Source organism: Thamnophis elegans, chromosome 6, assembly GCF_009769535.1.
Source record: "Thamnophis elegans isolate rThaEle1 chromosome 6, rThaEle1.pri, whole genome shotgun sequence".
Lineage (NCBI taxonomy): Eukaryota > Metazoa > Chordata > Lepidosauria > Squamata > Colubridae > Thamnophis > Thamnophis elegans.
Window position 1 is genome coordinate 62,849,681 of NC_045546.1, and position 15,626 is coordinate 62,865,306.

Consider the following 15,626-nt stretch of genomic DNA (forward strand, 5'->3'; position numbering starts at 1 on the left):
CTTTAACATAAACAAAACAAAATATTTTGTTGTGAAAAAACAAAAGCTTTCTTCTACATCACCAATACCCTTAGACAAATGCTAACAGAATAGAATTCTGCAGGATAATAGGTAAACCATGCAGTTTGTGTAATTTATTGCTACAACTGAATTATACTACTGAATTTGGTTCAGAATTGTGTATGAAAAATAAACAGTACCTGGTTTATTTAAAATCTGTATTTAGAAGCAGGCTACATGTCAATTATTCCATATTCTTCAAGACTAAGGTGACCAGATTTTCAGATTGGTAAAGAGGGACACCATTGATGGGGGGAGGGGGGGCTTGATTAAAAATTTTATATTTTGTCAAAAGGTCACACAAGGCGATTATATGACCCCAGGACACTGAAAGCATTATAAATATGAATCTGTTGCCAAACATCAAAATTTTGATCACGTGACCATGAGGATGCTTCAACAGACGCTAAGTGTGAAAAATGGTCGCTAAGTGTGAAAAATGGTCATCAGTCACTTTTTTCAATGCCGTTGTAACTTTGGTCACTAAATGAACTGTTTGAAAGCTAAAGCTAGCTTGCATTATGCTAGCTTACATTTTCAAGAGAGAGAAGCTAAACTCCTTATTAGAATTGAAATAGAAATGAGTAGAGTAGAATAGTTTATTAGCCAAGTGTGATTGGACACACAAGGAATTTGTCTTCGGTGTACATAAAAAAAAAATACAATACATTCATCAAGAATCATAAGCTACAACACTTAGTGATAGTCTATCTCTCTCTCTCTCTCTCTCTCTCTCTCACACACACACACACACACACACACACACACAAACACACACACACACCTCCTCTGGATTCAATGGGATTTAGGAAATCCCCCCACCTCACACACTCCCTCTTTCTTTCTCTCTTCCCTCCTCTGGGTTCAATGGGGTTTAGGAAATCCCCCCACCTCACACACTCCCTCTTTCTTTCTCTCTCCCCTCCTCTGGATTCAATGGGACTTTTAGAAAATCCCCACTCCTGTGCACACACTCCCTCTTTCTCTCTCTCTCTCCCCTCCTCTGGATTCAATGGGACTTTTAGAAAATCCCCCCTCCTGTGCACACACTCCCTCTCTCTCCCTCCCTCCCTCCCTCTTCCTCTCCCTCTCTCTTTCCTTAAATTCTGAAGCCTGAAGAGGGAAGAGGCTGAAAATAGTAAAGATCCTCAAGGATAAATTCTTCTGCTTTGATTTGCATTAGTACTACAGCACGTTTCTACTAAGCTCCTGTAAATCTATGCTTTTGATGCACATACTGCTGCATAGCATTCACTAAAGGATTCCATGTGTTATCATTTTTCCTAGCTGGGTCTTTGGTGCAATAAATAAAAGAATTTGCAAGCATGTAGGTATGACATATGGCGAGCTCATGTAACTTGAGGCTGCCACTTGTTCCTCTGAAGCCACAGCCATTTCTTCCTCTGAAATCTCTTCTCTTCAAATCAAAGTCCTTTAAACATTATGCCAAGCAAATTGGAGTTCTCCAATTCAGATCCTGTTTCAACCATGATAATTGGCAACTTTTTTTTTACTACAACATGCCGTGCATATTTCATTATCTGGAACGTCATTGGAGGGATCAGGATGGGTCTTCAGCATTTTAAAAACAGGGATGCTGGAGCTAAAAACCTCAGTGTAAAATACTTAGAGCAAGAAAGAGTTGGAGAGATCTGTGCTCTTTGCGAGCTTGGAAAGCGGGGGATTACGTTATCTTGGCCAGCCGATCCCCCCCACTCCCCCCATCCTCTTTTCTCCGCCGGAACCCGGGCGGGGGTACTCGGCGGCGACCACCTCCATCCCCATGCCTCAAACCCTCTTCCTCCCCTCCACTCCAAAACTCCTCGGGGCAGACGGCGAAGGAGGGGTGGAGGTAGAAGCGTTCAGTTTTTTAAAAAAAGACTGGGGAAAAAAAGAATTGAATTGAAAACAGTAACGAGAGAGACGAAAATCAGAGTATCCCCAAAAAACCCAACCCAACACTTTTTTTGTGTTGTTCTCTGCGCTTCGCTGCAGGATCCAGATGAGGAAGGCTACGGCTGTTCCCAAAACTTTTTTCCTCTCCCTCTTTCTCTCTCTTTTCCCCCACAAAAAGCAGGATGTGATAGAGCTGTTTCGAGTCCCGATCATTCGGGATCCATTCAGAATCCTCTCGCCGCCAAACGCTTAAAGCTTTATCAACTCTACAACAAACCCCTTTTTCTCCCCTCTTCTCCCCTCCTTCGCTCGGTCACTCCCCTGAAGTTGAAACCTGAGCGGGGCAGCGATTCCACTACGTGCTTCAGACACGTTGGAGAGAAGTGGGGTTCACCTCTCGCTTTCTCCCTGCAACTTAAAAGGAGTGCGCGCGCGCGCCGTGAAAAAACGCCTCCAAGCGGCTCCGCAGAAACAACCGTGGGAGAGAAAAAGATCTTTTCTTCTCTTTTTTTCCTTTATTTTCCTTTCTTTCCTTTTCCTTTCTTTTATTTTCTTTCTCCCGCAGACACACGCCCCAAATTTTTGCCGATTCTTAACCGCCATTGGGGGGAGTGGAGAAAGTGGAAAAGGCAATATTCTATCCTATCTGGAATAACACGGGGATTCTGTCATCCTGGAGCTCCCTGGACATCGCAGCAGCCCCAAGTGCGCGGGATCTCGGCGTTTTTCGCATCGGGGCATGCTGCAAGAAGAGGGAGTGAGCTTAACATCTCAGCTTTGCTGCCCAGCGCTGGCAGAGGGGGTGGCTCCCCCCCTGCTCGGAGCACCTGAGCTGGGCACCGCGTTACCCCTGCCCTGCCTACTCAGACCAGCTGAGCCTCCCTGGACATCGCAGCAGCCCCAAGTGCGTGGGATCTTGGCGTTTTTCACATCGGGGCGTGCTGCAAGAAGAGGGAGTGAGCTTAACATCTCAGTTTTGCTGCCCAGCGCTGGCAGAGGGGGTGGCTCCCTCCCTGCTTGGAGCACCTGAGCTGGGCACCGCATTACCCATGCCCTGCCTACTCAGACCAGCTGAGCCTCCCTGGACATTGCAGCAGCCCCAAGTGCGCCGGATCTTGGCAGTTTTCGCATCGGGACGTGCTGCAAGAAGAGGGAGTGAGCTTAACATCTCAGCTTTGCTGCCCAGCGCTGGCAGAGGGGGCGGCTCCCCCCCTGCTCAGAGCACCTGAGCTGGGCACCGCGTTACCCCTGCCCTGCCTACTCAGACCAGCTGAGCCTCCCTGGACATTGCAGCAGCCCCAAGTGCGCGGGATCTTGGCGTTTTTCACATCGGGGCGTGCTGCAAGAAGAGGGAGTGAGCTTAACATCTCAGTTTTGCTGCCTAGCGCTGGCAGAGGGGGTGGCTCCCTCCCTGCTTGGAGCACCTGAGCTGGGCACCGCGTTACCCATGCCCTGCCTACTCAGACCAGCTGAGCCTCCCTGGACATCGCAGCAGCCCCAAGTGTGCGGGATCTCGGCATTTTTCGCATCGGGACATGCTGCAAGAAGAGGGAGTGAGCTTAACATCTCAGTTTTGCTGCCCAGCGCTGGCAGAGGGGGCGGCTCCCCCCCTGCTCGGAGCACCTGAGCTGGGCACTGCGTTACCCCTGTCCTGCCCCTTCCTCCTCCGCCATGCTTTTGAGGAGCCATCGGGCCTTTTTTCCTGCTCCCACCCTTCCGCTGCCTTTCTACTGGCTCCCGCCTACCGCCTCAAGGCTCCTCAAAAGCACAGCGGGAGCTTTGCCGGCTTCACCTCAGCTGCAGCACCGGGCAGCAAATCTGGCGGTGCTGTTAGAGGAGGAGGAGGCAGCAGCAGTTAGTCTGGTGGTGGCGTGGGTTTACCGTCAGTCCAGTCGCCCCGTGCTCATCAAAACAAATCACTGCGGCTGCGCGGGAGTTGAAAAGTACTGTGCGGTGTTGCGAACGGCAGCGGATGGGCGGGGGAGCGAGTGATCAAAGAAGGTGCCAAAATTAAAGCGGGATCTTTTGACAACGGCCTGGGACGCGGGAAAAATTATGAAGAAGCGTGCCTGTCCCGCCAAATGCGGGACGTCTGGTCACCCTATTCAAGACAGCTAGTCTGAAGAAAGTAACCCAGTAGGCAGTTTGTTCAAGTTAAACAGTGTATTATGGCAAAATGCAAGCCTGGCTCTGGAGCAGGGGTGAAATTCAGCAGGTTCTGACAGGTTCTGGAGAACTGGTAGCAAAAATTTTGAGTAGTTCAGAGAACCGGCAAATACCACCTCTGGCTGGCCCCAGAGTAGGGTGGTTATGGGGATTTTGCAGTATCCTCCCCCTGGAGTGGGATCGGAATGGAGCAGAGGTAGGTTCCTCCCAGTACTGTACGGTATGGTACACCAGAAGAGATAGTGAAAATCTGCCATACTGGATAGGACCGGTAGTAATAATGGTGGCCTGGCCACGCCCCTGAACATGTTCTCCCATCAGAAGCTTCATCAGAAGCTTTTTTAAAGAAAAGTTTTTTCCCCCTGCCAGTTGAGGCAAGGGGAAAAAAAGCTTTAAAAATAAAAGAGAGGGAGGGAGGGAGAAAGGGAGAAAGAAAAAGAAAGAAAGAAAGAAGGAAGGAAGGAAGGAAGGAAGGAAGGAAGGAAGGAAGGAAGGAAGGAAGGAAGGAAGGAAGGAAAGGAAACTCACTTTTCAGCCGGGAGATTCAGCAATGGAGAAAAACAAATGCTGTTGCTTTAAATTGGAACTGAGCATGCCTGGCTATGGAATTCTGGGAGTTGAAGTCCACAAGTCTTAGAGCTGAAAACTTTGAAGAGGCCTGCTTTAAACTGAAAAGCTGCTCAGAAGGAGATTTGCAAAGTGACATTGAGCAGTTTGCTTCTGGGTCAGCTGAACAACAAACTGGATAAAAGGAAGGATTTTTATATGGTTCTATGTTTTTGAAGTTTTGGGCTTTGTGTTTGGATGATTCCCTTCTTGTGTGAATGAATGGAGCCAAACTTTCTATAGGCTCATTAACTCATTATCTCTATCGGGCAGGAATGTGGAATGAGCCTCAGGCAGGTTTCTTTGTTAGCAGCTTGATTTTTCCCTTTCTGGGAGTAATATTTTATTTGGGGGGTTGATTACCACAGAGGGAAGGGAGAAAGAAAGGAAGGAAGAAAAAGAAAAACAGCACAGCAATTTAGGGCTAGGATACTCAGAGGTCATCTAGTCCAACCTCCTGCTGCAGCAGGAAACCTTACATTGTATGGATTATTTTGGTGCCTCTAACAAAGAGGAATTTTGCCAGAAAGGAGGAGTTTACTAGGACAAAGCTGCCATGCAGAGGAAGGCAGAGATAGTCCTTGTGGTATGACTACAATTAAGCCCAAAATGTTGGTTGCTAAGCAAGAGCATTGTTAAGTGAGCTTCACCACATTTTACCCAATCCATGACATCTCCTGGTGAGTGACATCAAGTTGGCCACGCCCACCAGGTCACATGGCCACCAAGCCACACCCACAAAATAGGCCACACCCATAAAAGAGGTAGTAAAAAGTTTTGAAACCCACCCCTGGAATAGAGATTTTGCAGTATCCTTCTCCTGCCACACCCACCAAGCCACATCCACAGAACCGATAGTAAAAAAAATTGAATTTCACTGCTGGTCTGGAGATTCTGCATTGAAGGACGGAAAGAGAACTCATCACTTTCCCCCTATTCTCTCTCTTGCTCTCACTATTGCCTTGATCTCACCATTGCCCTTCCCCAAGGCAAGCAAACTTGAAAGATCTGTACACTGTGTTTTTTAAGCAGAATGAAACAGTTGCTGCCAACTACAAACTGGGGGGTGGGGAGGCAGAAGTTGAGGATTTCTATTCAGTATGCCCCACATTCTGGTCTACTCTTTGAAACTACTGTCGTCAGTCAGGTAAAATGACTATCGTTCCATTTGTGGTTTAGAAGATCTACTACTGTTAAATACTCAGCTTTTATTTCATTGTTATAAAATGGATGTACAAATCAAAAAGTGCAGAGGACATGTAAGTTGGTTGCAAAGTAAAAGATCACAGCCTTCATTTACATTTTTTTTCCTCAGCATTTCTGTGTATCACTACCTAGAAATCGACTTGTTGTAAAGTCCATTCAAAGTGTGCTGCAGCTGGGGTGATGTCACATTGGAGCAGTTACAGGGGAATGAGTCTCCGTTCTCCCTGTCTGATTTTTCAGGTCTGGAGGCTGTCAGCAGCAAAGCTGAGCCCTGGAGGGGACAGCAATAGAGAGGGGAGAATCCAGTGGTGACGGAGAGAAGAGCGATCTCCTGTTCTGAAGGGTATAATCCCTGAAATCCGACATGCAAGAGACCAGATGTCATGGCTTGGTCATGGTCTGGTCTGGAGATGTGACAGCCTGATTAATGGTGAAGGGAGTAAAAAGTGAGAAGCAGCAGAAGTATCGGTGGACAGTGTTAAAAAATTTGAAACTCTGAGACACTTCTCCAAGTTGGTGGAATTTTCCAAAGAGGGAACAAATGGCGCCTGAGTGGTGAGGAGCAGAGCAGAAAGGTTAAGAAGACGAATTACAGAATCTGTAGAGAGTGAAAGTGATTGTGGTTGCTGAGTGGAGAATTTCTACTGATTTCTGAGATTGGATCTATGGGGATATAAATTGAGAGTTTTGTGTGGGTGGTGAACTGATTGAGAAAGAAGGAAAGAACAGATTCCTTTCACAATAGAAGAGACAAAGGCGGAAGAAAAGGAAGAGAAAGGACAGTGACTGTGCAATTTGAGGACAACAGTCATTTTGAAGCACAGAGAACAGAGAAGTTGAAAGTGAGTAGAGAAATCGAGGAATAAGAACTGTGGTATTCCCCAACATAGGACTTTGGACTAGACTCATTTATAACCAGCTTTGTACACTTCAGATATCTTTACATTATTTATGGTATTTAAATATTGTTATATTTACCACGGTGATCTTTAAATCAAAGAATTTAATATTTTATAAGCTATACATTTTATATATCTTATATATCTATGCTCCACATATATTTAAATATAGATTCAAGCATATTTAATACAGGGTAGAATTTATAGCCACTTCCTTTATTACTGCATATTAGAAAATTTATCTAGCTTTAAAACACCTTTGGGTGAACCTCCTCCTCCTTCCCCTCCTCCTCTTGCGACCCCCTGTCCTGCTGTGGTGGGGCCAGGAGGGTGCACACAAGCGGGGACACCCTCATCAAGTGAGTGCCCACCCACTCTGTGTGCGTCTTTTCTGCGCTTTGGCCAAGCCCAGCCACTCACTTGAGGAGGGTCTCCCCGCTCATATGCACCCTCCCAGCCTCTCCACAGCCAGCAAGGGGGTTGTGAGAGAAGAAGGGGGAGGAGGAGAGTCGCCAGAGCCTTAGTGCAGGAGCGAAGTGGCCCTGTACTTGCCTTCATGTCACATTTGTGCTAAAGGCAGCCCTCGCTTCACACCACTTCGGGCTCAGAGCTGTAAGCCGCGTTCTGTTGCTAGGGTGAGTGGGGCAGGGTCACATTGTGGCTCCAAATTGTAATGGGCTACAGAAGGAGGAGGAGGGGACCCCATCTTCCCCATTGTGAAGCACGCTAAAGTTCACTGTGCTGAGAGAGACAGAGAGATAGACACAGAGAGGGGGGAGAGACATAGCTTGAATGTGGGACAAACTATATAAAATATATACACCATCATCATTCTGATACTGCTATTCTCTATAACCTTAACACAGATAATAAGATTTGTACTGTCCATGGTATGAGTCAAATATACAGAAACCTAAGCAAGGGCATCTGGGCGCCAGGCACTAAATTATGTACAGCCCCCTCCCCCACTTGTAAAGTAAGACAGTCCCTAAAATAAGACTTCACATCATTTTTTATATTTAAAATGATTATTAGTGCAGAGAACCAGTTGTTAAATTATTTGAATCCCACCACTGATTCCAAGGTCCCTTCCAACTCTGTTATTCTGTTAAAGAGTGTATAATTTTAGAAATATTATCTGAAAACAAAATATACACAGGAAGAAATGAAATAGTTGTAGTAAACATCTGTAAAATGATTGATTGCCTGTGTAACAATATGCAGAGAAGAAGCAGAAAAAGAAATGTCTTAAAGCTACCAGCTTTAGTCATCAATAGCTGGAAGTTACTATGAATTGAACAATTCAAGCAAATTAAAGTAGTCTTTCTTAGCCTTTTGGCCCTTCATATAAATTGAAAATAATAGTACAATTAATCTTATTTTGAGATAAAATAAAAATAGTAATCTGAAGAATATATGATATAAAATGGAAACAGGCAGACAAGTCAGACTAATTTGAAAAAAATGTAAAAAATTGGTTTCATTGTTTCACATTTGTTTAAAATACAACAAAATTTGTGAAATAAAAAGTTTTTTTTTACTCTGTAGTTTGGTGATAACCTAAATCTATGTTCAGTTACTCAGCCCAACTTTTTGGATAGCAGCTGATGCTTCACAGTATTTTCATAAAGCATCAAGACATTTAATGGAAAAAAAGTAAAGTTCAATTATATACCAATGCAGTTCCATGCTAAAACATATAACTCTGAAGTAGATTTACAGTTTTAGATTATTGAAAAATGAGTTGAATCTAAATTATGACTTAATCAAGCCATATTTACAAATAATATTAAGCCAAAAACAAATCAGATTATTGGCAAATTATATGTTAACCACATTTTTTTCTTCTTTGCATTTTTTGGGGGAGAATCAACCAAGTGTTTATGTAGTGGTTGGGTCAGGTATTGACTGACTGGCTTGTTCCCCACACCTGACATCATGGGCTATGAGAGAGTGACTGGCCCAAATCACCCAGCTGGCTTTCAGGCCTAAGGCACGACTAGAATCCACAGCCTCCTGGTTTCTGACTTGGTGCCTTATCCAGCAGACTAAATTGACTCTTACTTATGTATTAAGGATAGGTTTTTTATATAAGATCCATTGATTTCCCTATGAATTATAGTACAATTGGTGTGGTATGGTGTGGTATAGTGTGGTGTGGTGTGGTATGATATAATTCATTCTTGATGCCATCCATTTAGCCATGGAAATTTTAAATAGTCTTTCCAATATCTGTTTATTTCAAAAACATTATTATACATAATCTTATATCACTGACTGAACTTTATAAATTCTTAGAAGCTGGGGGTGGGGGTGGGGGATGAGTCCTTTTGCAAAAAGAACCAAACAGATCATGAAACTTTGTTAATTACTTGCTTTTCTGTAAAACTAAGACAGTAAAGGTACAATGAGGTGCCACCTGAATACTTTAAGCAGCATATTTTCTCAAAATAATCACAATAGTAGTGACAATATTTTTTTGTACAAGTGCATGATAATAAAAATAATTTCCAAATAGAATCAATAGCAATACAATAAGATTCCATGCCTAGAGAGACAATGCCTCTATGACTCTGGACACACAGAAGCAATAAAGCATGTGTATCTTTAATGCCTGTATTCACTGCAGAGATATTTGTACTCATCTCACCATTACTAGATAAATACTCAGGGCACAGTTCTACACCTCTTGATTGCTTTCAGATACCAACCATGCTGCAATATACAAGGTTGCTAGGAACTGTGCTACAAAGTAGACTTAATGATAGATTTATGAAATACTAAAATGCTCCGTCATTGGATACAGTCTTCCATATACTAACTTTTATGTTCCCTTACACCCATCTAATGTTTTATCTCTTTTATATTCTTTTTTTTAATATATACTTTGTTTTAATGTATTTTTATATCTTCTAGTTTTTCATTATTATTAGATTCTGATGTATTTTTGTGCTTTTTAATTGACAGGACCCCATCCTCCTTATGCTCGTTTATGACCACAATAAGGATTTAATTTAATTTTTAATTTGTAACAGGAGCAAAAGCTATGTTTGAAAATCTGCTCATGTCTTAGCCTGACATAGACCTTAATAATAATGTAAAGATAAAAATAAGTAAAGGTTTCCCTGTTCAATGGGTCTAACTCTAGGGCACATTGCTCATCTCCTTCTCTTGGCCAAGAGAGCCAGCATTGTCCGAAGACATTTTCTGTGATCATGTGGACAGCATGGACAGCCAAAGGCACACATAATGTTGCTACTTTCTCATTGAAGTGGTACCTATTAATCTGTATTTACATTTGCATGCTTTCAAACTGCTAGAGGGGCATGAGCTGGGGCAAAGAACAGGAGCTCATCCTGTAGTGCCATTCTTGGATCTCTAATCCGGGCTTGTCAGCTTTCTAGACTAGATTAGATTAGACTAGAATATAGAATAGAATAAAACAGAACAGAATAGAATAGAATAACAGAATTGGAAGGGACCTTGGAGGTCTTCTAGTCCAACCCCCTGCTTAGGCAGGAAATTGAAGTAGTGTACACTTCAGACAAATGATTATCCAATCTCTTCTTAAAAACTTCCAGTGTTGGAGCCTTTACAACTTCTGGAGACAAAACGCTCCACTGATTAATTGTTCTGTCAGGAAATTTGAGGGACTCCTACAAAAATGAGTGGGTCAATCTAATTTCCAAAGTGCCAAACGGCACAACAAGAAACAATGGATAGAAACTAACCAAAGAGAGAAGTAACCTAGGACTAAGAAGAAATTTTCTAAGAGTGAGACCAATCAATGGAACCAATGGAATAGCTTGCCTTCAGAAGTTGTGGGTGCTCCATTACTCACAAGCAACACAGTTACAAGATAACTTGAAATCTTTACAGTCTAATACTGTAAGCTAACTCTTAAATGCTGAAAATGCAGGATCAAAATACATAATCATAGAAACAGCATTGTAACCCTATTCAAAATTAATAAAATCAATTCTGCTAATTAGAATGTGTATTTAAAAGACATAAGAACTCTTGACAAGAAACTCCTGCTCTGTAGTAACATTTAAATAAATCCTTCCCTGGCCTAATCCTGTCAAGAACAAGGAGAGATTCAACCTAGAAATAAGGAGGGAATTTTCTGACAGTGAGAACAATCAACCAATGGAACAGCTTGCCTTCAGAAGTTGTGGATGCTTCATCACTGGAGGCTTTCACGAAGAGATTGGACTGCCATTTGTCACAAATGGTGTAGGGTCGCATGCTTGGGCGGGGATTGGACTAGACCTACAAGGTCTCTTCCAACTCTGTTAATCAGCATGATCTGTAAATTTCTATTGTTTCTGTTCTGACTGCATTCCTGCGATTTTGTTATTGCAACTAAGTATTCACCTTTCAAATGGTTTTTGGCTGTCTATTAACTGAAGGGAGAGAGAAGTAGAAGAAAACCTCTTTCACTTTATTACCCCCCATGAGTTTTAAAGGGCTAGAATTTTTCTGTTGAAGAAATGGCTATGTGGTTATTCCTTCTTTTTCTTTTCTTTTCCTTTGGTTAATTACAAATGAGTAGGAATGTCTGAGGTGTGTGTGAATTACTGGAATTGTTAGGCCAGCAGGCAGGCAGCCTTGACTATTTGGCTGGTTTGCAGAACTCCACAAAGAGTTAACAAATGGTTCTCTTGAACTGGTACAACTGGCTGAATCCTACCACTGCCTCTAACCCATGCCCTTTTGTTTATGAGCAGGTAAGTTGAGACTCTCTAATTCTTTATTGTAAAACTTATTAGGAACCATTTATGGATATCAGCCTGAAAAAATTAGGGACATAATTACTCCTTAGAGCATGCCTCCAATCCTGGCACTCACTTCCCAAGCTCATTAGACATATTTGAAATGGGATATAATGAACTAGCTTCAATGACTTTTCATTCATTCTGATAATTTTTTTTGAAATAATAAAGAAAAATCTTTGACCAATATTCTGTAGAGAGGATTAAATGGCTTCATTCTAACAACTCAGCAAATCTTGTTTGGGAAATGACTTTACTGATTTAGCCTGGGTAAATTAATACAAGAGCTATAGCATGGATTTAGGAAAGTGCTGAATGCATTCATTATCCATTTCAGAAAATTTAAATTCAGAGTAAAAATGAACTTCATTATGTTTAGATGTGCAAATCATCACAGGAGACCATTCTCCATTACATCTTATTACAATTTAAAATTACACTCTTGTAGTGTCAGTTTTATGCAAACCATACTCCTCAGATACTGTGTTTCCCCATGCTGGATCTCAGCATTAATACACCTTCTACAGAATCCCCAGGACAATCAATCATTTTTTGCCAAAGAAGTTGCTCTTCTCCTTGAGAATCCATCCAATCAACTTCTTTGCCATTGCTTATACCTGGAAAATTGCAAAGCATGGTGGTCAGCTGGTCTTTTTTTCTTTTACATTAGAAGTTCATAACACATGATACTCCAGATTCACAAAAACTACAGCAACTTTTATCAAACTGTCATCTGTAGCTCTGGTTTCTACCATTAGTACAGTGTAAAATTTACAATTTCATTAAAAATGAGCAATGAGCAATTTAGACTGGAACAAAAGCAACAAAATATGAAAGACTTAATAATTTAATGATATCTACATTACAAACTGGAAGCTGTTGCCCTTAAAAAATAATCCCTAGACAATTCTTACAAGAATAGTGGGATGGAGAAAAATAAATCTAAAAACCATTTAACTCTGGCCATCTTTTTTGTATTAATTATAGGACAAGAACTTAGCAGTCCTTTTTATTAGGAATTCTAATCAGATTGATTTGCTTCTTTTATTATTATTTTACTATTTATTTATTCTTTTTAGCTTTGCTTTTAAACCAACATCAGAATGTGTTATCATAAATATTTGTAATTCATACACAGAAAACATTTTCTGGCAATCAGCAATCCAAAACTTTGCAAAAGGCCTAATTTTTCCTATCTGTTTTTTCCTATCATTTTAAAAAATGATAAGAGTGGGGATTTATTGATATATTTATCATTAGATTTCTATGCTGTCTTTCATTCAGAAGCTCAAGGCAACATATATACTAAGTTTTCACTTATTTTCCTTCATAGCAGAGTTGGATTGAGAATAAGTGAGTGGTCGAAAGACCAAGCAGGTTCTAAAACCCGAGTCTTCTCCCTCCCAATCCAGCACCTTATGCATTTAAATTCCGAAAAGCCTTCCATTTCCATTTCCCACATTTTTAACAATATCTTTTCTGGAAGCTATGGAAAGTTTTCACTATGAGCCAAAGGCTGCAAGATAAAGAGCTAAACAGGCCTTTCAAGTACTGATATCCATTTCTAAATATAAGGTGTATTCTAAATATTTAATCTGTTACTCCATTTCAATTCCATTCTATCAAAGGGTAGGTCTATCCACACCTACCACTTCCAATACTCAAGCGAACACCACCCAGGAAAATGTTGCTGGCGAGAGATTCGTTGTCCCAAACAGTGAGTTCTACACAGACATTGTGTATATCTCTAGGGTTCAAGCCACTAAAACTGAACATATGATTCCAGTGGGGATTAACACTCTTTTTAATTACATGGGTTTTATACTTTGAAGATTTGTTGTCAGGAAGCAAGTGTCTAAGAGAGAAAAATAAGGAGAAAAAAAAATAAGTATATAGATGTTTGTTATGAATGTCATAATAATTATAATTGAGAAGATACTGATGCACTCAACAGCTATGTGTAATCTATAGTCCTTCCCTCAAAGTAATAAACTATAAAAAGATTTATCATAAGAGTTGGCCACTGCAAGATTCATTGAGCCCTTTTTATTTGGAAATTTTTTACTTTCTTAAAACAAAACTGACATGGAGCAATATTATGATTTATAAATAATACATAGTCATGGAAACTTATTTTTAGATTATGATATTAGCATGTAGTAGGAGGTGAATTATGAATTTGGACCAGGAAAGCAAACACAAAATGGTGTTAGCTGAGATTAAGAAATACAATACTATATCCTGATATATGAACTATTATTTTTCCATCCAAAATAAGGTAGAAGGAAGTAAAGGTGCAAAAGTTCTAAATCTTGCCATGTGATGTCCACGGGAGATTTTTGAGAAATAAATAGAAGATAATATAAGTGACTAGCTGAATACCCGTGCACCGTGTGAAAATATTTGATCAGACTTGATAAATCAACACTTACAGCTTGAAAATTAATTATTACTTATAATCCCTTCCTCAGGATTTCCCCACAGAATCCTCCCTCAGGCTTGTATGAAGTTTCCAAAGGATGACCTAATTAATTTATGAGCCTCAAGACAAAGTTCAAAAGAAATCCATTCATTTATTAGGATCAACATTTTGGCATGCTCTTCTGTGGAGCCAAAATTGATTTTCACTTAGTTGTGTTTGAACTTTACCCCCTGTATCTCCTCCCTTCTGTCTGTGTCATAAATCACATCCACCAACAAGGTGCTAGGCAGGCTATGAACATGCACATTTCACACACCAGCTGTAGGAATATGAGACCTGACTCTGCATAGAATTCTACTCCCTTTCCTCCCCCCTTTTCCTATGCCGACTTGATAGTAGTCATGGAAATGCTTTATAAGTTGACATCCAGCTCCCCTCACTTCCGGAAAGCGACCTGTGTGAAACAAAACAATTTGAGTACAGGTGTACAGTGTAATTTAGGGAAGTGTCCCTACCCCAGGCTTGCTTGGATTTTTTGCATGGAATTTTGCTATAAGGCAATCAGCCTGGATATTTCTACTTTTTACCCAAGATGCCTCTGATTAGGGGTAGCCCTTCCACTTGATTATGTATTGGAGTTGTCTGCTGTGCCACCTCAAATCAAGGACTTGTTGAACTTAATAATGGGTTTGGCCCTCTATGACCACAGGGCCCATGGGCTCCCAGGGTAGTAGTCTCAGAGTGGATCTGATCATGGATTTTAAGAGGCTACTATGAAACACTGGGTGTATCTTCCTCAACGATTGAGGCAGTTTCAATTCCACTGTGACTGGGTTGATGGTCTTTACTATGGGGAATGGTCCCATAAATTTTGGCCCCAGTTTCTTGCTAGGCAGTTTTAATCTCAGATATTTTGTGGAGAGGTAAACCTTCTCTCCCACCCAGAATGACCGTTGCGGAGCCCAGTGTTTATCTGCCTGTTTCTTATAGGTTTGTGCCACTTTAGCCAGTGCTTTCTTGACATTTTCCCAGGTTGCTTTCAGCATCAACATCTAATTAGTCAAGCTGACTGAGGAGGGAGGATCCGTTGGATACTCAGGCATTGGGACAAAGTCTATGCCACTCACTACTTTGAATGGCATGAGCCCTGTGCTACTGTGAACAGCATTATTGTATGCTACTTCAGCAAAAGATTAAAGGTCTGCGCAATTGGACTGCTGATAGTTCACATAGCACCTCAGGTACTGCTCTACCATGGCGTTCAGTCTCTCTGCTGCCCCATTGGTGCTTAAGACCCTGAGATGACCCAATGGACTGCAGGAACTTAGCCATGAATTGGACCCCTCTGTCTGAAATAATTCTTCGAGGTACTCCATGCAATTGGTAGATATGCTTAACAAACAGTTTAGCCAGCTTGTGAGCCGAGGGTAGTCCGCTGCAGGGTATGAAGTGTGCCTGTTTGGAGAACAGGTCTATTACAATCCAAATCATGGTTTTCCCCCCACTTTTCGGCAACTCTACTATAAAGACCATTGCGATCTCCTCCTACAGCCTCGTTGGCTCTCTCCACATCTTTCTTTATGCCAGACCACCAGA

The 15,626-nt window shown here is 41.6% G+C and overlaps 1 protein-coding gene across 1 annotated transcript in view; it reads right to left on the reverse strand.

Annotated features, from left to right (window-relative positions):
* Nucleotides 1–11,054: 11,054 nt before the first annotated feature.
* The window catches only part of SYTL5 (synaptotagmin like 5), a 187,127-nt gene continuing 182,555 nt past the window's right edge, over nt 11,055–15,626 (reverse strand). Inside the window, exons 16-17 of the mRNA XM_032220008.1 lie at nt 13,258–13,463; nt 11,055–12,225 (exon numbers count right to left, since the gene is read on the reverse strand). Of these exons, the coding sequence (XP_032075899.1) occupies nt 12,083–12,225; nt 13,258–13,463 (349 nt within the window). The 3' untranslated portion in view covers nt 11,055–12,082. The remainder of the gene's footprint in view (nt 12,226–13,257; nt 13,464–15,626) is intronic.